Consider the following 24,722-nt stretch of genomic DNA (forward strand, 5'->3'; position numbering starts at 1 on the left):
TTAATATCATAGGGAACACGCGTTTAGCGCAATGATTCAATAAACTTATGCTGAGGTTGTAGACAACAATTAACTATTGCCGTGGATATGAAAATATTTAAAATCTAATGGAATATGGAGACATAAGACTCTTAGTCCTATTACTTTTTGAACAACCCTCGTATTATTAGATTCTCTATCATAACTCATATAATTTCATAATTCATAAACTGGTTTTCAAATAGAATTCAAATAGAAATAAAAGATATCTCTGAAGATTTGAAATGCAATGTAATTTCGAAAGCAGTTGTACAACCATCAGGACATGATACAACTGTACAGTACATTTGTATCTCATCAAAAATAAAACATTTAAAAATCGTCACATACAAATCATTTTACACACCCATTCTATAATTTTGAAAAAATACTAACTGGTCTGTAAATTGCCAAAAAGTTTTCCTCCAGCAATTTTCATATTTTGACATTAGTAGCTCCTTTAGAATGTTTACCTTTCAAATCAATGGGAGACTACTCAGTTAGTTCTGAAAAAATAATGTTTTCGTTTAACACGAAACCTAAAATTTCTTAAATTTTACATCACCTACATGCTTCCGCACTGCAGCCATTTTAAAGACATAGCGGGTAGAAGTATTGTGTAACAACAAATTTGAAAATAATTTACGGCAAACTGATGCAAAATACTTGTTAACAAAATAAACAAAAAGTAAAAAAAATGAGTGAGCTTGATCCAGGCAAGCTTGACAAGCTGAGGGTAGCAGATCTTCAGAAAGAACTTGGGGCGCGTGGTCTTGATACAAAGGGAAAGAAATCTATATTGATCTCACGTTTGAAGAAGGCCTTAATAGGTAATTTAGATGTAATTTGTATATGTATTGTGTTTAAATGAAGCGCATGGTTTTAAATTCAAAGTTGCGAATGTTCATCATTGTTTAAAATGTTTAAAGTCTGCAAGGATATCCTGCAAGAATTTTGGGTCAACTCGGCCCTGAACTAACTCGAAGCGGATCAGCTATCAATTTGTATAAAAAAAATTGTAAAAGAACCAAGAGGTCTATTTGATAAGAGCCAGATTCCCTTGAATCTCATAGTCATAGCTGTCTCTCAATTCAATGTATACCTGCTTAGTGTAATCATAAACGATTTTAGATGTTAGTATAATGAAATTACCCAAAATGGCAGTCATTGAAAATATTCTAAAAAATTTCATTTTTATTGGTTCTTTTGAAATAACTTTTTGACAAACAGTTCTGGAAAAGGTTCACTTATAAGATGGACTAAAAATCTCACTCTCTTATGATATTTATATTTAAATATTTTCCGATAAACGTTAAGTACCTTGATATCATAGAACCCCGGGCTACAGTGTACTCAAAGTTCATGGAACAATTAATTTTTTATGCGCTTGGGTCGTCAGACCAAACAAATAATGGTAGCGAAATTTCAGACTCTAATGCTGTTAATTGCAAGTGCCGAAAGTGGCCGCTTTTTTGAAGCCGTTACTTCCCTTCATATGTAACACTTGGGCCGAAAAATTTAGGGGAGATCACTGCATAAATATGGTCACATGACAGGCGGATTAATTTTCAAGCAAAATAATTCCCGAATAGTTGAAGATTTCTAATACTGTGTTATTCTTTATAGATATACATGCTTATAGTAAGTGCCTAGTCCAATATATTAGACGTTACAGGCTTGTTATAGTTCTTGTAGGTCAAGCCCGACGTCTAATAGTTATTGCTCAAAAACGCATAGCATCATAAAAAGTTCAAAATATGTCTATTGTCTTGCCTTTCAAGCTTTATTCAAAAGCTTATCTTCTTTTCTTTCAATTTCATGCTCAATCATACACAAAAATTCTCAAACAATGTACTTATCAATTCCAAATTTTTGAACGGAAAAATATATTCAAATACACTGACGGTGCATGGGCAATTATTTCGTTAAAAAAATATTCCGTTAGATTGTTCTGACTCAGTTAAACCCTTGCATTTGAATTAGCCAATCAGATTTCGCGCACTGTGTGGCCGCCATTTGTTTATCGGCTGAATATGGAATTTAAGTATGTGAAAGGATTTAATCATGATTTTTCGGATGTGACAGTTTAATTATTTTGACAAAAGGTATTTATTTTTTAGTTTTGTTCATAAATAGGTCAAAACCATTGTAAATACAGGCTGTCTTAATTGTTTTTCGTTCCGCCCGATTTTCTGGCGGAACATGCTATGGGTTTTTGAGCAATTTTGATATGACGTTGCTTTGCCCAGAAGCAAAAATATCTCAAAGCGACGTCATATTTATAGGACTAAGTAAGCGCCATGATTATTTACACAATAGTTAAACAACAGTTAGCGTCGTTACAAACCCTAACTAGAATAATATGATTTGCTTCAGGCCGTAAATATGTATATCCACCGTGGTGGAGGGGTTTGCGCGCTCGCTTAGGAAGCGAGAGGTCTGGAGTTCAAATCCCAGTTAAGGCAACACATTTTTTTCAAATTGTTTAAGTCAAATAAACATTGGATCAAATATCAGTGTTGCAATTAGTCTTATAGCCAATTTACTACAATTAAAACGCTGGAAAGCATTGGTGGCACTATACAAAAACAAATTGTTTTATAATGTCACAACCTTCACCTTTCTGACATTCTGAGACCCAAACAAATTCAGCGCCTTCTGTGCTTTGATTAATATTAAGGCATTGGTTAGAAAAATATGTAACTAAATGTACAAGTGCTTATTGTCTTTGATTACTTACTTAATTGGTTGAAAATTTGTGTGAAGTCTTAAATTACTTGATTTTGCATCTAAAACTGAATGCACTTTCATACGAATTTATTTCAAAATTTTAGCTGGAGATGATGGAAGTGAAACAGCAGATGCAGACTTGTCAGTGAATTCGGCTTTAGATACCTCACAAGATACTTCTGAAAGTCTTAATGAAAGTTCTCAGGAAGCCTCGCAACAATCTGAGTCTGAGACAGAGCCTGTGGCTGAGCCAGAAACAGTTGCTGAGCTGGAACCCGAACCAGTGGTTGAGCCGGAACCAGAGCCAGTGGTTGAGCCGGAACCCGAACCAGTGGTTGAGCCGGAACCAGAGCCAGTGGTTGAGCCGGAACCTGAGCCAGTGGTTGAGCCTGAACCTGAGCCAGTGGTTGAGCCGGAACCTGAGCCAGTGGTTGAGCCAGAACCCGAGCCAGTGGTTGAGCCGGAGCCTGAGGTATTTTTTACAAATTCAGACATTGTCTTACTAAATGCAAACAAGCTTTATAAATCAACAGGTGTATAATCTATTATGTGTAAAACTTAAACGATTCATAAGAAGAGCTGTTTCATTATGTTTATGGATAATAGGTGGTAACAGGCCTATAGACAGGTTGAAATAAATTGTTAATTAAATGCTACATTTTATACATTCCAAATAGATTAATTGTACACAAAAAACAATATCATTTTACATTGTTTGCTAATAATGATAAAAGTAAAATTTATTTTGTAAACAGCCCGAGGCAGAACCAGAAAAAACACCTGAGCCAGTGAAAGAGCCTGCCCCTAAACCGACTAATGACACTGAAAAAGTTAAGGAAGAAGCTGAGCCTATGGACCAGCAAGAAATCAAAGAAGAACCGGTTGAGAAAGAAAATGACAATGCACAAGGTGATGAGGCAGTTTCCAATACGGAGGAGCCTATGGAGGGAGTAAAGCAAGAGGTATTAATTGTGTTGACATTTGATTTTACATTTTCTTCTGTTCCATGATACTAATTGAAAAATAATTATATGATTGATTAGCGCGGAGGAAGGTTGTCAATTACTGGTGTAACTCACCAGGAACGATGGTTAGGAAACTACCCGCCTATATGACTGAAATACTGTTGGGAAAAGGCGTAAAATGAAACAAACAAACAAACAAACATATGATTGATTAATAGTAAGGTCAAAGATATTGAACTCCTCCTAAGATTGCTTTAACATTGGGAACTGAATAAAAAAACATAGTTGTCATTTGTGTATTTTCTGTTGTTTTAAAGGTCAAGGAAGAAAAGGAAGGTGAACAGATGAATGGAGATCATATGGAAGATGACTCGGAGCAGAAGCAAGAGCTTGATGATCATAAAGATAGACATGGTAAAAATTATACAGATTTTATTCCGTCTTGAATGAAGTGTAAAATCTCATATGTTCATTCAGATATATATATAAATAAGGAGAGAGAAGTTTATTTAGGAATGAGCTTTATAGAGTGCAGATTGTTTCGCCAGAAGTCGTAGGCAGGGCAAGTATTTTAATTAAATTTCAACGTTTTCAATCAAGTCGTTTTACCAGTTTATGGTTTGTGTGATTGATGTGGAGTAAAGAGCAGCAACTTTATGGTGTGAAAGTGTGTACTGGTACACAATATGGGAACATGACAAGTACTGTATGCCAACCAGTGTATGACAGAAATACAGTTCAAAATTGATGTTTAACTTTGGTTTAAACATATTTATTTAAGCTTGATTGCGAAACAACTTCTTGTAAAATACTGGTGTCATATGGAGAAACATGGTCATGACCCGATTAGGGCTCAAGTCCATGATCCCTGGGTTGAGAGGCAGACACCGTAACCACTAGACCATGGCTCCTCTTGTTTAACTTTAACAGCCTAGTCCTGTTTCTGTTTAGGATTTTCCTGTTTCTTTATTCTTATTTAAGACATATTGATGTGATATTATAGAGGCCAAATTAGACAAAGAATGAACTCAATTGTTATCATTAATGTTTTTGATACACATATTATGTTCTTTTTTTAGAACGAGGTGATAAAAGGAAAAGGTCATATTCAAGATCTAGGTCACGTTCTCGTGAAAAGGACCGTCGCAGATCTGGTGGTAGAGATAGATCTCGTGAAAGAAAGCCTTCACCAGTACAGGAACCTAAAGTTAGGAGGCGCCCGTAAGTTCATCAGTAAATTCTTTTGTTAATGTATTGATATGTCTCCGAGAGACTGAGATGACCATTTGCATCCGGTGTGGCCATGTCTCCTCAGAAAGTTAAATAAACAATAACTGTATGATAACAAACAAAATATTGTTTCAATTTTGCAAATGTTTGAATGTTTTCTGATTATTTTCACAAAATTGTGACTGGTAATGGGGATTTTAATTTTTATGCCACCGCAACATATAGCGATTCACCTGTGTGTACATATGTACATATAGTAAAAACTTAAAATACCTTCTTGTAAAGACCCAAAAGGCCTAGAGCTTAGATATTTTGCATAAGGCATTGTCTGGTAGACCCTTACCAAGATTGTTCAAATTATAGCCCTGGGGTCAAAATCGGCCCGCCCCGGGGTCATTGATTTTCACTATATGTACATATAGTAAAAACTTAAAATACCTTCTTGTAAAGACCCAAAAGGCATAGAGCTTAGATATTTTGCATAAGGCATTGTCTGGTAGACCTCTACCTAGATTGTTCAAATTATAGCCCTGGGGTCAAAATCGGCCCTGCCCCGGGGTCATTGGTTTTCCTTATACTTTAAAAAAATTTCTTCTAGCAATTGACAAATGCTAGAGGTTAGATATTTTGCATGAAACATTGTGTAGTCTAGTGTCAAAATTAGCCCCGCCCCGGGGGCCGTAGTTTTCCTTATATGTATTTAGTAAAAACTTAAAAAATCATCTTCTCTAAATTTACAAAGGCTAGAGTTAAGATATTTTGCATGAAAAATTGTGTAGTGAACCTCTACCAAAATTGTTGAAATTTTAGCCCTGGGGTCAAAATTGGCCCCGCCCTGGGGGTCATTGATTTTCACTATATGTACATATAGTTAAAACTTAAAATACCTTCTTGTCTGAAGATACAAGGCTTAGAGCTTTGATATTTGGTAAATAATATCATCTGTAGGTACTTTACCAAAGTTGCACAAATTTTGCCTCTAGTGTCAACATTAGCCCCGCCCGGGGGTCATAGTATATAGTAAAAACTTTAAAAAATCACCTTTATATTTTGATTGAAATCTTTTGTAATGAACCTCTAGAAAGATTGTTCAAATAATAGTCCTGGGGTCAAAATTTGCCCCTCTGGGGGTCATTAATTTTCACTATATACATACAGTAAAAAATTTAAAAATCTTCTTGTCTGAAGGTACAAGGCTTAGAGATTTGATGTTTGCTTTATAATATCATCCATAAGTCCACTACCAAAGTTGTTCAAATTTTGCCCCTGGTGTCAAAATTGGCCCTGCTGAGAGGGCATTGATTTTCATTATGTACACATAGTAAAAACAGAAACTAAAACAATTTTTTTCTGAATTGGAGAAAGCTACAGCTTAGATATTTGACATGAAATGTTGTTTGGTGGACCTGTATCAAGATTGTTTGAATTAAAAATTTTGCCTTTCCCAAGGGGACAGTGGCCTACTTTCTTGTCCTTTGATGTATAGCCATGTAATTTTGACTGTGCACAGTTTTAGTTGTAAAATTGAACTTTGATATCAGGTGACCTAGATTTTGATGATGTGACCTACTTTCTTGTCCTTTGATGTGCAGCTATGAAATTTGAACCATGTGCACAGATTAAGATGCAAAGTGATATTTGAACTTTGATATCAGCTGGCATAGATTTTGACAAAGTGTCTTACTGTGTTGTCCTTTGATGTACAGTCGTGGAATTTTTGCCATGTGAAATATGACCTTCACCACCAAATTCAATAGACTCAACTGCATTGATAGATTCCTACTCTGATCTTTTATTTGAATAACAATAGTTTTAACTACTAATCTGATAATAAGAATTAGATAGGTCAGTGATCTATGCATTGCATTATGGCAATCTTCAATTGTAAAGAAACAAAAAAATTCTGTTCCTACATTACTATTTAGTGTTGTATTAATGCGGTGGCATAGCATTTTTCACAAATGCAATCTTTTTCATATTGCAATATATCGGTATACCGGTAAAACGTTACACCCTTATTAACCAACGCTGAAAAGCCTTTGACTCTATCTCAATTTGTTGAGAAGTTCCAGCACTTTGAAATCATTTTGAAGAAAAATAGTGATTTTTGGCAATTTTGAGATGTCCCCTCCATGTTGCCATGGTATTAACAGGAAATTTTAGACTGAGCATGTTGTTACAAAGGCAATGGTCCAGCCAAGTTTGATCAGTATTAAAGCAGTTTTTATAATTAAATAGCAATTTGAACTTGTAACTGGATACTTTTCAATGAAAACAGCCATTTTTCACAAAATGCTCATGCAGTAATGGGTTTACAACAGAATACAAGTTCATATAAACTAGTAGTACCTAGATAAATGAGCATTTAAAAAAAAGGTTTATTTAGTGTCTACCTATCAATATTTAGTGTCTACCTATCAATAAGTAAATAAAAGTATGACAATCAATAATGTAAATGACTTGAGCCTACCATGTGATAATGTAAAATGATTGTTTACATATTGTGAAATATCTTGAAATAGTTTGTACTTTATCCTCGAAGTAAAGAGGTGTGTTACAAATCCAAGTTTAGTTTCGGTTTCAACACAGTTATTAATGATTAGCCTTTTGTAATGGATAAAAAACGACCTTTATCAAAGTAAGATATTATATTTATTTTTGTTTTGTATTTAGTGTATTTTCCTGAAATATTGAGTTCCCTTAAACTGAAACTAAATCGATTTAAAATATGTTTCATTGATGCATGACTGCTTAATTTTTTATCATATCAGGAGATAAATTAATGTTTTTGTTGTACATTTAAAGTATAAGGGCTGTTCAGCTGTTCAGGTACCTTTAATCTTTAACCTAAATACACTTTTATGAGTGACTAACCTAGTCTTATTTTGAGGAATTTGGGAATTCTTCTGTTCTGTAGTCTTTATGATGATTTTTTTTAGGTTTTTAGGTCAAGTAGTTGATTTATTTCCCTGAAATGTGTAAACTTTGTGATATATTTTTGTAGACGATCTCCCATAGAGCCAGAGACAGATGATTGGAAAGCCTTAACAAATGTTACCCTAGATAGATGTAAGTTTTATTTTGTCTCCATTTTTTAATGATAGAAATATTGACTGTTGATTTAATGATACAAATATTGAGTGTTGATTAACATTATATATATAAGTATTCATGCAATCTATTCATTAATCATTTGTATTGATATGTTATGTAATGAAATAATGATGTTTTAACAGTCAATGAATTTAAGGTTTTGAATGTACTGGCTTGAATTCCAGTTTTAATTAATTCTATATATTTAACTAAATTTTCTTAAAATTTACACTGGCCCGAATTAATTTACACCGGGCCAGTGCTAAATTGGATGACTGTTTTAAAGTCCCTTTAATTGAAATTGGTTAATAATGATAGTGTTATATATTTTGCACTTCACTGAAAAACCAGCGGTAAAGAAAATAACAAAGAAGCAACAATAAAGGCTTCAATTAACTCAAACTCAAAATTAGATATATTAAAATAACTTGGATTGTTTATGTGATAGAAGTAATAACTTGGATTATTAGTGATATTTTTGTGCCCCCACGTAAGTGGCGGGCATTTAGATTTACCCTTGTCCTTCCGTCCGTCCGTTCACTTTTGTGTCGCACGTAACTCAAAAAGTATTTGCCCTAGAGTCATGAAACTTTACAGGAATGTTGATCAGCATGTGTAGTTGTGCACCTGGGTATTTTCGTCTGGATATTTTTAGTATTTTCAGAGTTATTGCCCTTGACTTAGTAAAACTTTGCAATTTTCAACTTGTGTCGCATGTAACTCAAAAAATATTTGACCTAGAGTCATGAAACTTTACAGGAATGTTGATCAGCATGTGCAGTTGTGCACCTGGGTATTTTCGTCTGGATATTTTTAGTATTTTCAGAGTTATTGCCCTTGACTTAGTAAAATTTTGCAAATTTTCAACTTGTGTCGCATGTAACTCAAAAAATATTTGACCTAGAGTCATGAAACTTTACAGGAATATTGATCAGCATGTGCAGTTGTGCACCAGGTATTTTCGTCTGGATTTTATTTAGAATTTTTAGAGTTATTGCCCTTCACTTAGAAACTTTTTTGCAATTTTCAACTTGTGTCGCAAGTTACTCAAAAAGGATTTGACATAGTCATTAAACCTTATGGGCAGGTTGCTCAGCATATTTAGATTTGCACCTGGGGTTTCGCTTGTTGATTTATCCAGTATTTGTAGAGTTATTTCCCTTGACTTAGTAAAAAGATTGACAGAACAGTGGCGCAGTGGGGGCACCCGTGTCCTATGGACACATTTCTAGTTATACTTTCATAAACTTATGTTATTTAGATAATGGTGAGTTGTCCCTCAAGATTAGCAAGGACGGTTTAACAGGAAAGCCAAGTCATGATGAAGGGTTTGCTATGGTATGGGCGGGTGTTAGAGGAACATATGGCGTAAAATCGGGCAATGTTGCTTTTGAAGTGAAAGTAAGTTTAAATGTCTTTTTCATCTCTGTGTGTTAGATTATGGTCCTTTTCAGTTCATAATCTTGCTATAATTAATCTCACTTCATAATGCTTGCCTCATAATGTTTACCCTATCTTGTTTGTTTCCACTTGTGGATGCTCTCTCTGACAAGATAATTTAGGATCTGTATTTAATGAACGGTGCTCTTCCATGTTGATTTTTAGTCTCAAATATTTTGAATGTTTAAATGAAATATTCATTGTCTCTCACTGCTGATTTAGAATTAAAGTTGGATCAGTCAGGATTTTGGCACTTACTGTTTATCAAAGATTTAGCAATTAAGATCGGTTGACTGTTGAGATATGACTAAAGAATGTGTTTTAATCATTATAAGAAAAAAACAAACATTGAGTCAAGTTAAAAGTTCAAGTTAAAAGCATGTCATTGATTTGTTTGAAACTAATGTTGTCAACATGATCACTAAAATAATGTGCAATATGTGTTGTCTAGTACAATTATGCTTTGGTGTGAATAATATGCCTTATAAGCGAATTTGTCAAGTAATTTTTTTTCATTCTTGCTATATTTCAAGTGCTGTATTTGTAAATGACTTGTGTCTATTGCCAAAGGCAGAGATTTGCAGATTTGCAAATAAAATTTGAACTTGTCAAGCGTTTGAGATTGTATTGTGTTACCTTAACATATCGTAATACATTTGGATGCTAGTTTTGATAAGATGATCTGTATTTTCAGTTGTTAGAAAATTTGCCTGTAGAGCATCTCGGACCAGAGGAGACAAATCCTCATGTACTGAGAGTTGGATGGTCAACTGATGACAACAATCTACTGTTAGGTAGGTATCCTTTCATTTCCCTTCTTTATTAGATCCAGAAACAATGATTGATGCTGTTGTTTAGAAAAATGATGCTTGGAAAACTTCTTTAAGTAATGACTATTTTTCTGGAAAAACTTTCAAAAATAGTGACTATTTTGCTGGAAAAACTTTCAAAATCAATGACTGTTGTTGGGAAAAGTTCCAGAACTATTTCCCTTTCTTTGAAAAAAAATGATGGAAAATGATTGAATATTACTTAAATACAATGTTTGTTTGCGATCAAATCCATGTCGGCAGTATCGGGAAGTTTTTGAGTTGTGAAAATATATAAACTGGGATGGAATGTGTTACAGTATCAGGCAATATTATGAAGTTTCAATAACTTTTGATACTGTTAACAGTTCAAGGAAAAATAAAAACTCCAGGACCAAAACACTGAGAAAATGTTGAATTTAAAGTACAGATGTCATGATGGAAGAATATATTATAAAGTTTAATTAAGTTGTTTTAATTCATTGTATTGTTCTATATTATACAGGAGAAGAAGCCCTATCTTTTGGTTATGGTGGTACAGCCAAATCTTCAACAAATCTCAAGTTCAATGATTACGGTGAGACATTCACTGCTGAAGATGTTATAACAGCCTACATTGTAAGTACATTTCATATATCTATAGGTCCACCTGCTTACCTCGATAGAGGGAGCATTGAAATTAGTAATCCAGGGGTCACTGGGTCGATGGGTGAAACAAATTATAGTAGGGACAATTGATTTCGAACATTGAGTCTCATGGTCACATTTGCATCTCGGCACTGATTCTGAAATCATTTGAAATTAATAGTCAGTAACTTGCGGAGAAGTTGATAATTACTTGTTAGTTATCCATGAAAGCATTTTAGCTGAATTGATTGCTGTGATATGTCCTAAGAATCTGTTAAAATTTGTGTAAAACCAGAAAAACAAATTCATAGAATTAACTCCAAGAACATTTGTTTTAATTATGAATTGCTGTTGTTACCATTCTAGAACTGCATTATTATGCAAATTTTTTGCCTGCTAAAGTTTAGAAATTTAAATCTTGATATTAAATAATGTAAACAAATGAAATAACTAAACAGGATCTCTTTTTGTAACCCCAGATGTAAAACTGTCCTGATTTGTTATGTAAGAACTTTGTATGATTACCCTTCGTTTTAGACTAGTTTGGTTCATTAATTTTCCACTTGCTGGTCTTAATTCTTAAGTATTTCCTTTCAGTGAATTTTCCACATATTGTGTTTTATAACATGATAGTTCAGATTGTTTGATTTAGAATAACATCTATTTAAATTATGAGGTTCTTATCAACTTTAACTCTAAATCATTATTGTTTTTACAGGATTTAGATTCGGATCCATGTGTGATCTCCTATGCTAAGAATGGCAAGCACCTTGGCATCTGTTTTGAGTTTGAGAAGTCCGAGCTTGGGGAGAAGGCCATGTTTCCACATATCCTGACAAAAAATACATCATTTGAGTGTAACTTTGGATCCAAGGTAAGGGAAATATAAACCAATGATAAAGTCTATGTTATAGATCATTGATTTTCATTTTGTTGGAATTTTGATGTTATAATCAAATGTTGCAATACTTGTCATTTAGCAATCATTCTTTTACATTGGGAATATTGGCTGCTTTTCATTGAATAGTAGGAAATTGACCCATGCAAAGTTCCACAATGTTGAATTCTGCTGAAGCCAATGATTGGGAGCATGCATGAATAATCACATGCATAAACTGCTGCTGTCCAAAAACAGATGCAAAAATACCTTCTGCAAAATTTACTTTTGATTGTTTTGGTTTTCACTTTTCACTATTTTCAATGTAAAAGAGAATATTCTTTATTAACCCTTAAACTGCTGGAACCAAAAGTGATTAGCCTTTGCCACCAGTATAGAACCAGGCCAGCCTGCACTTCCGTGCAGTCTGACCAGGCTCTATACTGTTGGCAGGTCAATTTTTGTATTTTGACATTGAAATCACTTGAACTTTGAATGGACTGTTCCAAATTCAAAGCTGGACAGATTCATTATAGAAATATAGCAGACTGAGTGTTAAGGCCTAGTGTATGAAAGTTTTTAACAATTAGTAATTTGTATTAACTTTTCAGGAAGAGCCATATTTTCCCCTGGAGGAAGATTATACCTTCATTGATGTTGTACCACTTGAAGAAAGAGTACGAGGAACGGAACAGCCAGAGAAAAAAGAAGATTGTGAGGTTAGTGGTTACCATTAGTCTTAAAGCTGATTTATATTATTGCTACAAAAAATATTTGAGGGGCATATTGTTGCTGCATCTGGTCATTTTATATTGAATTACATTTATTGCTATTTTTATATGCCCGAAAGGGCATATTATGTTATACCCCCTGGCGTCCGTCTGTCCGTCCGTCCGTCCGTCCGTCTGTCCGTCCGTCCGTCCGTACGTCCGTCCGTCCGTTAGCAATTTGGTTTCCGGAGCATAACTTAAGTTCCATTTGGCCCACAATGTTCAAACTTCATAGGATGATTGTCCATATTGGGTAGAAGACCCCTATTGATTTTGGGGTCAAAAGGTCAAAGGTCAAGGTCACTATGACCTTAAAACTGAAAACAGTTTCCGGAGCATAACTTAAGTTCCATTCGACCCACAATGTTCAAACTTCATAGGATGATTGTCCATATTGGGTTGAAGACCCCTATTGATTTTGGGGTCAAAAGGTCAAAGGTCAAGGTCACTATTACCTTGATACTGAAAACAGTTTCCGGAGCATAACTTAAGTTCCAATTGACCCACAATGTTCAAACTTGATAGGATGATTGTCCATAGCGGGTAGAAGACCCCTATTGATTTTGGGGTCAAAAGGTCAAAGGTCAAGGTCACTATGACCTTGATACTGGAAACAGTTTCCGGAGCATAACTTAAGTTCCAATTGACCCACAATATTCAAACTTCATAGGATAATTGGCCATATTGGATAGAAGACCCCTATTGATTTTGGGGTCACAAGGTCAAAGGTCAAGGTCACTATTACCTTGATACTGGAAACAGTTTCCAGAGCATAACTTAAGTTCCATTTGGCCCACAGTGTTCAAACTTCATAGAATGATTGTCCATATTGGGTAGATGACCCCTATTGATTTTGGGGTCAAAATGTCAAGGGTCAAGGCCACTATATCCTTAAAACTGAAAACAGTTTCCGGAGCTTAACTTAAGTTCCATTTGGCCCACAATATTCAAACTTCATAGGATGATTGTCCATATTGGGCAAAAGACCCCTATTGATTTTGGGGTCACAAGGTCAAAGGTCAAGGTCACAATTACCTTAAAACCAAAAACAATTTCCGGAGCATAACGTAAGTTCCATTTGGCCCGCAATATTCAAACTTCTTAGGATGATTGGCCATATTGGGTAGAAGACCCCTATTGATTTTGGGGTCACAAGGTCAAAGTCACTTTTACCTTAATACTGAAAACAGTTTCTAGAGCATAATCAAAGGTCCAATTGGCACACAATATTCAAACTTCTTAGGATGATTGTCCATATAAGGTAGAAGACTCCTAATGATTTTGGGGTCACAAGGTCAAAGGTTAAGGTCATTATAAATAACTTAAGTATTAATCAACCTACAGCTGTAAAATTTTATAGGATGAACAGCGAATTCCCATGTCTTACAAATGCTTCATCCTTACTAAAAAAAAAACACTTTCGGGCATATAATGCTCCGCCTAGCGGTGCTCTTGTTCTATTATGTCTGTGTTAAACTGCAGGGCTTTTTCTCACAGGTTGGGGAAGCAGATAAGGTTTATTTGCAAACAGGAAAAAAAACTTGATGTAAATTCAATTTTAGGGGAAAACTGCATTATTTTAAAGAAATTTTCTTTTGGGAAAGCCATTAAAAAGCTCCTGCTTTATAGACATGGGGGGGGGGGGGAAGCCTTGTAAAGATATAAATGACAGGGTAACATGACAATTTATATTTTACAGATTATCATGATGGTAGGATTGCCTGCCAGTGGAAAGACAACATGGGTCGATAAATACAACGAGGAAAATCCCAACGCTAAATTCAACATTCTTGGCACTAATTCTATCATTGATAAAATGAAGGTAAATTGAGTTGTATTCTTGCTGTGAATATAAAATTTCTTTTCAGGGACTGTTTGATGGGTGTGAAACTGTTTATTTTAAGGATAAAAAAAGCTGTAAATTGCAGATGCATTGTGATAATGGAAGAGGCATTCAATGTTATCTTATGTATTCTTTGATATGCCGATGGTGAAACTAAGCTATATTTTCTAGAAATATGAAATAAAGAAAGCTTATGAGAAATAAATCCTCGATAGGAAAATGGAAGCAAGTGCTGGTAAATTATAAAATATAAAAATGTTGCATTGTCTTAAGTTTCAAAATGCAGTGGATGGTGAAACAATCTGTGTTTGTAGATACTGAACAGATATTTTAATCAGCATGGAAAATATTGTTTTAAAGAAATCTTCTTAGTTGGAGAATTGTGTGTGTTGACATTTGATTCAGAAAGAGGTTTGTGTAGTTGGATTGGACATAGTTAGCAGGTTGGAGATTTATCCTCCTTATAACAGTTGCTTGTAGCAGTTGATTCATTTGAAAGGAGAGAAAAAAATTGTTGCTATAATTATGTTGGAAAATCCCTTCTCTCCCTTTGTTACAAAATAGACTTTTTTAGGAAGTTTGGAGATGATGGAAATTGTTGACCGGAAACATTATCATAAGATGTTAATGTTACTGTTTCTTGATAAAGAAATACTGTGTAAGAGTGCTCTTTTTGTGTCAAAATTTAAGTATAGAAAAAGTTATATAAGATATTAACACAAATGGTTTCTTTATGCAGATTTTCCTTGATTTCACTGACATAGTCAAGATTATCAGGTTAACCTAGAGGTAGGTGATAAACAAATAAGAGAATAATATAAAATTGATAGCTCTATTGAAATGCTTATTCTTTGCGAAAAAAACAAAACGTCTTTGTACGAAAATGTACATTGCATGTATATTAACTGCTTTTATATTAAATGAGGTGTGGTGACTACATTACATTAGGGTATAACTCCATGGATTGACAAGATAGATAATGTAAAAAAATATGAATTGTGCTATGTCAGCATGCAAGTTTCACTGAACTGTGATCTCACAAAAAGAAAACCATAAGAAAATGATGACATTAAAGGATTGGATGCATTTACCTACATACCTGTGTACAATATCCACTAGAAGCTGTAATATGACAACAGTAACATGAATTTGACTACAATCAGTGCGGATAGAAACATCTTTCAAATGAAAAGACATTGCAATAAATGTGATCAGCCTTATAAAAAATGTGAAATGCGACCACAGAACAAAGGAAAGCTTATGTTGGATTTAAGTCAGTGAGCTTGTTTTTATTGTTAGATTTGAGTTTTCTACCAATGTTTATTCAAATGTATATCCAATATCTCCCTATCATTATGATATTGAACTTCAGTGATGGGAATGATTTATATATAATATGGTGTATTTGAAAGTGTAAAGAATGTAAATAGATATGATGGTAAGATTTGTTTATGTTCCAGGTCATGGGTCTGCCGAGGAAACGTAACTATGCCGGCAGATGGGATGTTCTGATTGATAAAGCAACTAAATGTTTGAATCGTCTACTTGATATTGCTAGTAAGAGAAAGAGAAACTACATTCTAGATCAGGTATGTGTGATCTATTGTTGTTACTGGTCATCTTTGTTAAAAAATTTATGGAGTTGATATTGCTGTTTGTTCTTATATATTTGTCCTTGTCTAAGGACTTTGACAAAAGCTTGCCAGAGAAATTGTTACGGAGTTCCGACCAAAGGCTGCTTCCATAGCCACTGATTGGATGCAGAATTTGTGCTGTGTACACGTATTTAGGATCATCATATGATGAAAACTTAGTGTAAGTATTTAGATTGTTAACTGGATTCTGAGGTAAGGTAAGATTTTCAGATATAACTTGAGATGCCAGTTTATGTTTTGATCAAGGTAGGTAATGCAGGTGAGTTTTTCTTTTAATGTTCCTTTTCAGGAGTTAAGGATAGCCAACAACAGATTTTGAGGTAGGTTTATTACTTTACATTTTGTCTCAGAATGAGGTCACTGGTTCATTTAGGAGTAGGAACTCTTATTAGTGAAAGATGAAGGAAGAAGTAATGAATAGAAATGTTTTGGCTTGCTCTTTATTGACTTGCATCAAAGTTTATTATGAAAGTGTTTTATATAGTCATATGTTGATACTACTGTAAGAGTCACTTTAAATCCAAATTTATATGCACATTCACGTTTTGTTGAGTTACAAATAATTATACGTTAAAGTACATTATATATTTACTTTCATATTACATTCAGTAAGTTTCTTTGTTAAATTTTTAACGCTATCAAATCCCATCTCTTGGTAAAAATATTTCATTTTCATTACATGTCTAAACAACTGATTAACATTTTTGGAAGAAGTGTGTGTGCATTTTGGTTTAAAGTGATTCATTTGTGCACTGTAATAATACTTTATTTCAGCAATTGAATAAATCAACATTGGCAGTCTTAGACACAGAGAAACATGCAATTAGTGCATTTGTATGTCACATGACATATGCTATGCTTCAATACTGCTTCATTGGTTATAAAGCACATTGCATTTTTCAACTAGGCCATTTTCATGGAAGTTCAGAGGAGGTTCTAAAACCTAGAAAGAATTCATCCAGAGAAGATCTTTGTATAAAAAAAGGCATTTAGAGCACCATTAGTGAAAATGTGCATGCATGCATTGATTTGTTTCATGAGAAGTTTTTGCAAAAAAAATATATATCTGTATTCAAATTTGACTATATATTGTTATTGTGTATATGTTTGCCATGAAAAAACTCTGCTCACAGTTTGAAAAATATCTAAAACTGAGCATAAATTGGAGGAAAAATAAATATATTGGTTTCACCTTATGTTACTTGATTAGATATCTACCTGGATAAAAAAAGACCAGCACCAAAACTGAAAAGTCAACAGTTGAAGCAACAAAGTTAAGTCATTCCAAAGCTGGAACTGACATTTTAGATATTTTTATTTTAGAACATTGAATATATAAATGCAATGTCTCATTTATAGCTTGTTGGTTCCACGAAAAAAAGTCGGAACTATTATGATTTCTGGGTTGTAATTGTCACAGCGCAAAAACTTTCATGTAGTTCACTACTCTGTCATATACTTAAAAAAAATAATCAACATGAAACTTGCACTACTTGCTTTTATGGACAAGGCAGTTGTAAGTCAAGTGGAATTTTTCTGAAAGCTGTCTGGGAGTTATACCCCCTTTTGACCAAATTGCTTATAAAATGCAATATGTTGAAAACTGTTGCCTCAAACATTGAATACATGATTTTTAGCTCTACAGCAAATGAGCCTTGGTACCACATGTTATTCTCTTTTTTAATATTTTGCATTGTGAATATACTTGTATATACATGTGTTAAAATTAATGAGAGAGGAGCACTGTCTGTAGAGGAGCTTGCATTCAGTGAAAGAAAGGTTGCTACGCCAGAAGGTATTTTATATGATAAAATATGATTTATACATTATTAAAACATTTTAATTGCAAAGGTTATGCACTTTCTGAAACATTTTTTGTTGTATTATTGATGAATTGTATTGTTTGTTGTTAGAATTATTGTCATTTTGATGCAAGTCGATTATAAGCAAGCCCAAAGATTTCAGTACATTCATTAAAGGTGAGTTTGCGAAAATTTTCTTCTTGATGGCTGAGCTCATAGGTTGAACGTTTACATGCTGTAAAAACAGCACCCTGTTGCTTTTTGATACTCACATATGAGTGTGAACTTATTTATGTCCGTTGTTGATTGTTTAATCTGAGAAGTCATTTTCAGGGCCACTGATAGGTGAGTACGGATATGGCTGAAACGAGCCGAGTAGACAGTGTGTAGTCCTTGTATATAATATGCACACCAATTAATGACATGCCATTTTATTGGACTATATTGCAGATATTCACTAGTTAAGACTGCATAGTTTAGTGCTTGTTTGATGAAGTATATATATTTTTATGACATTCTCCAAGTGCGATTGTCTTGGAGGGATGTCACTCATGGCAGTTTGTATGTCTGTGGAACCGTGATAACTAAAACGCAAATATTTGTTCTCTGCCATGCTAGACCAATGTGTATGCATCAGCTAGAAGACGTAAAATGCAGCCATTTGAAGGCTTCTCAAGGCGAGCAGTTGTTATTGTACCTGATGATGAAACATACAAAGAACGGTTTGAGGCTCAACAAAAAGTGGAAGGAAAGGAAGTGCCAGAAAGCGCTATATATGAAATGAAAGGTAGGGCAAGACACGACTATTGTAGCCTTCTTGTACTCGCACACCACATGTTTTACAACCTTTCATTGCTATTTCATTAATTTTATGTTGATTGTCTGTTGATGCTATGTACAAATGTATATTACAACCACATTTTCTTTGAAGTTTTACAAAAAAAACTTATTTTATTTTCACTCTTTTTGGATTTGTATGACGGGAAATTGGGTTTGCCTGGGGGGAAAAAAGCTGTGCTAAATATGGTGTTTATTAGAGAAAATGTGGTTGAACCAGATGGTTTAAACTTCTGGTTTTTCCGTTGGATCACTATTCTGGTGCCTGTTATTCATTAATTTTGATGGGAATTTTCAGCAAATTTTACGGTACCTGATGTTGGTATGCTGTTCGATGAGGTAGAGTTTACTGAGCTCCAAAGGTCTGAAGCAGAGACTTTAGTAGAGCAGTATAGAGAAGAGGGACAGAAAAATCTGCCCCCTCCACCTCCCCCCTCCCCTCCAGAGAAGAGATTTAGAGACGAAAGGGGCGGAAGAGATAGAAGTAAGTCTTTGGTTTCTTCAAATTGAATTATCTCTATGTTATGTTTTGACATAACAAGTACACAAATACGTCCTCAGAATATTATGTCAGGCTCATGCTTATATTGGAGTTAACATTCTTGCGGTATGGATTGGCCTGTTATTTTGTCCACACAGCTGCAGATTTACAAATGAGATACTTCAAGCCAATGTTATCTTTTAGCAGTGATTGTCTGAAATATTCTTGAAAAATATCACTTGGCTTAACCAGGCTCTTTAGACTTTGTCTTCTATGATAAAATTTATTTAGATGAAATATTTGCTGGAAATTTATTGGTTTATTTGTATTGAAATATGACGTTGATAAGGTTTTCCTTTAAATTCAATGATATGGTTTTGGTGGTCTCTGAATATATTGGTCATAGTTTTAACATTAATTCTTCAAGTTTTAACATATTGCTAGATTGTATAACAATTCTACTTCCTAGAACTTGACCAGTCCTTGTGACATTATGACATTATTATTGTAACCTATAATTGGTGGGTTGATAGGAAGACATCCTGACCATTATGGCAGTGTTCCTAATTTGAGCCATGTCACGACAAAACCAACGTAATGCATTTGCGACCAGCATGGATCCAGACCAGTCTGCGCATCCATGCAGTCTGATCAGGATCCATGCTGTTCGCTATCAGTTTCTCTACTTGTAATAGGGTTTGTAAGCGAACAGCATGGATCCTGATCAGACTGCGCGGATGCGCAGGCTGGTCTGGATCTATGCTGGTCGCAAACGCATTACGTTGGTTTTGTCGTGACGAGGCTCATTTTAAGAATGCATGCATTGATAGAAGGCATTGAATAAACAAGGGATCTTTTGTTTCTAAGAAGAAGGTGGATTTGGAAGAGATAGAGATCGTCGAAGTGGAGGCAGTCGTTGGTCTGGCGGTGGTGGTGGTGGCAGCAGCGGCAGTGGTGGTAGTGGTGGAGGAGGAGGAGGAAGTAGATGGGGTGGTGGCGGTGGTGGTGGAGGTAGAGATCGTGGAGGCGGTGGTGGTGGTAGAGACAGATGGGGAAGTGGAGGAAGTGGTGGTAGAGACGGTGGTGGTGGACGCTTCGGTGGTGGTGGTGGCGGCGGAAGTCGTTGGGGTGGTGGTGGTGGCGGCGGAGGAGGAGGTGCTGGTGGTGGAAGATGGGGAGGAGGTGGAGGTGGAGGTAAGTTTGACATGTTTTCACATTTGTCAATAAGTATTATTAAATGCACGATAAACCACAGTTATGAATATGATTCGTCCTTTGAAAGGAGAATAAACCTGTGTTTATAATGTTTTAATAATTAATTTTGACCATGTATGATACTTACTTAAAATTATTTGTTATGAAAGTAGCTAAAGTGTTTTTTGTCTAAGGCTGAAAAGTAAAAAAAATCAAACAAAACATTGTTCAGTTATATGGCCACTTGATACCATTTTAGAAACTGTAACAGTGCACAGTAAAAAGAAATATCTTTAAAAATGAAAATTATAACCATTTTGGGAGCCATTTTGTAAATGATAATCTTAATATCATCAAAGTGATAGTTGTTGTAGAAGACATTTAATATGTGAGATTACAAATTCATAATTATGGTAGATTAAAAAAAAAGCAGAAGAAAAACAAATATATATTAGTTAGTAAACAGATGATGGATGAATTGAAAGAATATAATGTTTTGTTTCATGAATTTGTCCTTTATGTATATTCTATATATATTGTATAATTCTAGGTGGCCGCAATGATCGTAGTGGTGGTGGTGGTAGACAGGGAGGAGGTGGAGGAGATCGTAACAGAGACCGCTGGGGTGGTGGAGGCGGTGGTGGTGGTGGTGGACGTGATGAACGTGGTGGTGGTGGCGGAGGTGGTAGATTTGATAGAGACAGGGTATGTAAATAATTTTTATTGCTCTTTTTAGTTAAGAAATCTGTTTTAAAAGAGGGTATTGTAAAGTTTTGTTTCAAAAGTATGTATTGAAATAATAGTTGGCCTCAAGGCATATCTGTAAATTTCGGTGACTAGTAGTAGTAAAGTTAAGAATCAGAATTGTTTACATGGAGTTCATTTATATGTTTCTTTGATTATTTTCAGTTATAATGTTTATTTTCTGTTATAGAGGAGTGGAAGTAGTGGAGGGGGAGGAGGTGGTGGTGGTTATGGAGATAGACAGAGAGGTTACGGTGGCAGCGGTGGTGGTGGTGGCGCCGCAGGCGGTGGTTATGGCGGTGATAGAGGATATAACAAGGGTAACCAAGGTGGCGGTGGCGGAGGTCGTAGTGGTGGAGGTGGGGCAGGTTATAACAAGGGTAGCGGTGGTAAAGTGGTGGTGGCAGCGGGGGTAACTATGGATCTGGTGGCAGCTATAATCAAGGCAGTGGTGGGAGTAGTGGTGGTATGCAGAGTTATAACACTCAAGGTGGTACTGGGTACAATCAAAGCAGCTGGGGTAATCAGACTCCGGGTCAGCAAGGTCAACAACAAGCCTGGGGTCAACAAGGCTGGGGCGGTCAGGGACAGCAACAGGGCTGGGGAACTCAGGGCTATGGACAGGTGAGCCATTTTGTTTGTAATGCAGTTAAGTTTGTAAAATAATAAAATTTCTAGATCTGTCTGTAGAAGTAAAAGGACTTGATTTTATAATGATCAGCTTTACTCACTGTTCTTAATTATCATATAGATGAACACTGATTTCAGTTTCAGCTATTTAGTACAAATTTATGAAGGTGTGTTATTTATTAAGAAGAAAGCTATTTTGCTGTTTTCTAATTAATTTGTATTTAGGGCTAATGATTTGTTTGATATTTTAATTCTGATGATCAAGAATCTTCAGAAAGGTTGAGGAGGAAACTTACATAGTTTATTCTGTACTTGGAAATAATAGTGGATAGTTACTTATCTATTTAAGATTAGATTCTGGTAATATTTCTATGGTTTTCAGCTATAAATGAAATGGGTGTGTTAAGCAGATTTGTTCATGTGAAGAAAGTAAACCAAACATTATCCAGTATTAAAAATATGCTTATCAAATATATTACAGTGGGGTTATGGCCAACAACAACAGGGAACCGATCCATCTCAGTCGGCACAGGCTTACAATGCTGCAGCATGGGGAGCATACAATACCGGTACCTGGCCTAATTGGAACCCGCAGTATAATCAGCAATATCAACAATGGTACGGTCAGCAGGCTGCCGGACAGTATCCACAGACTGGTACCGCTACAGGCACTGGCACTACTACCACCGGAACTACTGGGGGAACTAGCACGGGGGGAGCATCATAAACTGTTAAAATATTGACTGTTAATATAAAATGTTGATAGTAAAGACTCTTGTCCATATAATGACTTTGTTTGACTAGATCTTCTGTTAATTTTTTAAAGAAAAAGAAGAATGCTGGTTTCAGGGCCTGTAGAAAGTTACAGAGATCAGTCAATGGATATGCTCATTGTCAAGATCATTGAAGTGATTCAAATTAAAACAATTCAAGGCAATGTGTGCTTTTATGTCTTAGAACTTGCTATAGAATGTTTTGATACTATTGAATTGTAACTGGCAGATAGGATTTGTTAATGGTGATGAATAGATTGTCAATGGTAATCTTTATTTAGAGAGAAAGGAAAAACATGCTATTGTGTTCAGATAAATTGAGATTTTTTTATAAATTTCTTTTTTTGGGGGGCTTTGAAAAGGTTAAAATAAATGAGAACGAGGGAAGCAGTTTTGATTGATTTTTTTTTATGCAATGTATTTTAGCCATGTAAGTTTTGCTATGATTTAGAGCTTTTGTTCTATATGTTGCCACTTCTGCTGAAAGTCTATCACTGTTATGAAAAAAGCAAGATATTTTACCTTACATCACGTGTATATACTCATTGTATTATTCCATTGTTTCATTTAAATTTTTGTGGTCAAATTTGCATTTTTTTTCTGTCAAAAAATATTTTGCAAAATGTCATTATGTGCATAAAAATTGTTAATCAAATATAGTTGGAAGCAATTTTCTTCATGGTTTAATACGTCATTCCATATAATGTGAAGAAAAAATGATTTTAAAATTGTTGTAAATGTTCAGATTTTGTAAAAAGTGCATTACATATTGTTTTACAAGTAAAGATTTCATTTATACAGTAGTTGTTTTTTTTCTTTCAAAATACATTCCTGCATTTGAAAAGAATAAATCTTTGTAGTCAAGTGTGCAATTGCCCCTCTTCTCAGTACTTATGTTGAATTTCAAGAGAAGTTACGCAGCCAGTTTGTAAGGGTGCAGATCCTTTGCCTGATGTAATGATTCTGTTTTACTCAATCAGTCATTAAAACTAGCCACATAGCTGAACAGTGCTACTTAATAGCATCCCCCCCCCTCCCCCTATATAAAAATTGGAATGATGCGAAATATTGAGTGATCATAAGATCAGATATAGATAGGCTAGTAAAAGAACTAGCTCTACATTTGCTTGTATTATCATGTGACCTCATAGGTGCCTGATCCTTAAAATATAACTGAAAGGTTACAGCTGTGTCAGTGAGTGATTTAGATCCACTTTCCCCTTACTGCTGTGTGTTGGAATACTGCCAAGGACTGGATTCTTCATGTGAGGTTATCCAGCTAGCTCATGGAATGTCTGGTTCTACTCTTGTTGCCTGCTATTATCTGAAATAGGGGGCACCGGAGGTCTTCCTACACCCATAAAGCAGGAATATTCTAAGGTCCTGTATGATTTACATGGTAGGTGCCACTATAAACCCAATACAAAAGATACCCCACCTCCAATTGTAATCTAATCTAATTTATCTTGCATCTGTTGTAGCATACTTGAAGCATTACAGCAGTAAGGTCACTGTTAAGGTCCATGCACATCTAGCCTATTCAGACTAGTTATATGGGGCGTCCGTGGCTGAGTGATGTGATGAAGCTATCCAGCTAGCTTACGGAACGTCGGTGATTCAACTCGGGTTCCCGTTCGTGCCTGAAATAATGCACGGAGAGCACCTGAGGTCTTCCTCAACCAGTAAAGCTGGAAAGTCGCCATATGACCTGTGTTGGTGTGACGTAAAACCCATTTAAACAAACAGACAAGTTGAGATATGAGAGTACCTGGCTACCCACTAACAGCTAGCAGTTCAGCATGCTCGGATTAAGATACACTGGTGAACAAACCTGTTATGAAATAAATTTATCTCGAGTTAACTAGTGATTAGTACAGGACAAGAAGACATGGAAAGTCCTAAATCTTTGACATTACTTCTCTTCATTCAGTTGTGTTTATGAACCTGCAAGGGTCTGCCAGTATGTGAGCTACCCAAAATGGAGCGACATCTGCATATAAAATATATACCCAGACTTGAGACGAAAAAAACCCAAAGAAACATTCCAAATGCTATTACATTGAGGCTTATAAACTGGATATTGCCAATTTCTTGGTGGATGACCACTCGAATAAAATTAATTCTAACTTTATTCATACCATTTTTGTGCCTGTATAAAAACCACTTATCTGATAGTGAATTTGCTCAAATAAATTCAGACTTCT

General features: G+C 35.1%; 1 protein-coding gene across 2 annotated transcripts; it reads left to right on the forward strand.

Moving 5' to 3' along the window:
* The first annotated feature begins 575 nt into the window (after positions 1–575).
* On the forward strand, positions 576–23,314 carry LOC132754577 (heterogeneous nuclear ribonucleoprotein U-like protein 1). Of its 2 annotated transcripts, none has more exons than XM_060745233.1 (19): positions 576–848; positions 2,853–3,220; positions 3,504–3,710; positions 4,031–4,127; positions 4,793–4,934; positions 7,948–8,012; positions 9,298–9,437; positions 10,171–10,270; positions 10,791–10,903; positions 11,631–11,786; positions 12,401–12,508; positions 14,259–14,381; positions 15,863–15,991; positions 18,478–18,646; positions 18,995–19,180; positions 20,048–20,371; positions 20,922–21,076; positions 21,306–21,739; positions 22,227–23,314. In XM_060745233.1, the coding sequence occupies exons 1-19, from the start codon at positions 716–718 to the stop codon at positions 22,486–22,488; spliced, it is 3,411 nt and encodes a 1,136-aa protein (XP_060601216.1). In that variant the 5' UTR covers positions 576–715; the 3' UTR covers positions 22,489–23,314. The 2 variants fall into 2 exon arrangements, with proteins under 2 accessions (XP_060601216.1, XP_060601214.1); XM_060745231.1 differs by having other exon boundaries at positions 577–848; positions 20,045–20,371.
* Positions 23,315–24,722: the final 1,408 nt, after the last annotated feature.

Source organism: Ruditapes philippinarum, unplaced genomic scaffold (genome assembly GCF_026571515.1).
Source record: "Ruditapes philippinarum isolate M1 unplaced genomic scaffold, ASM2657151v2 ctg1534_1_1_1_1, whole genome shotgun sequence".
Classification (NCBI taxonomy): domain Eukaryota; kingdom Metazoa; phylum Mollusca; class Bivalvia; order Venerida; family Veneridae; genus Ruditapes; species Ruditapes philippinarum.

Bases quoted from the DNA above. Each gene is read 5' to 3' on its own strand.
- LOC132754577 (XM_060745231.1), top strand. From the start codon at position 716: ATGAGTGAGCTTGATCCAGGCAAGCTTGACAAGCTGAGGGTAGCAGAT. The intron at 11,787-12,400 runs GTAAGGGAAATA...TTAACTTTTCAG, and splicing joins AGTGTAACTTTGGATCCAAG to GAAGAGCCATATTTTCCCCT. The intron at 21,077-21,305 runs GTATGTAAATAA...TTTCTGTTATAG, and splicing joins GTAGATTTGATAGAGACAGG to AGGAGTGGAAGTAGTGGAGG.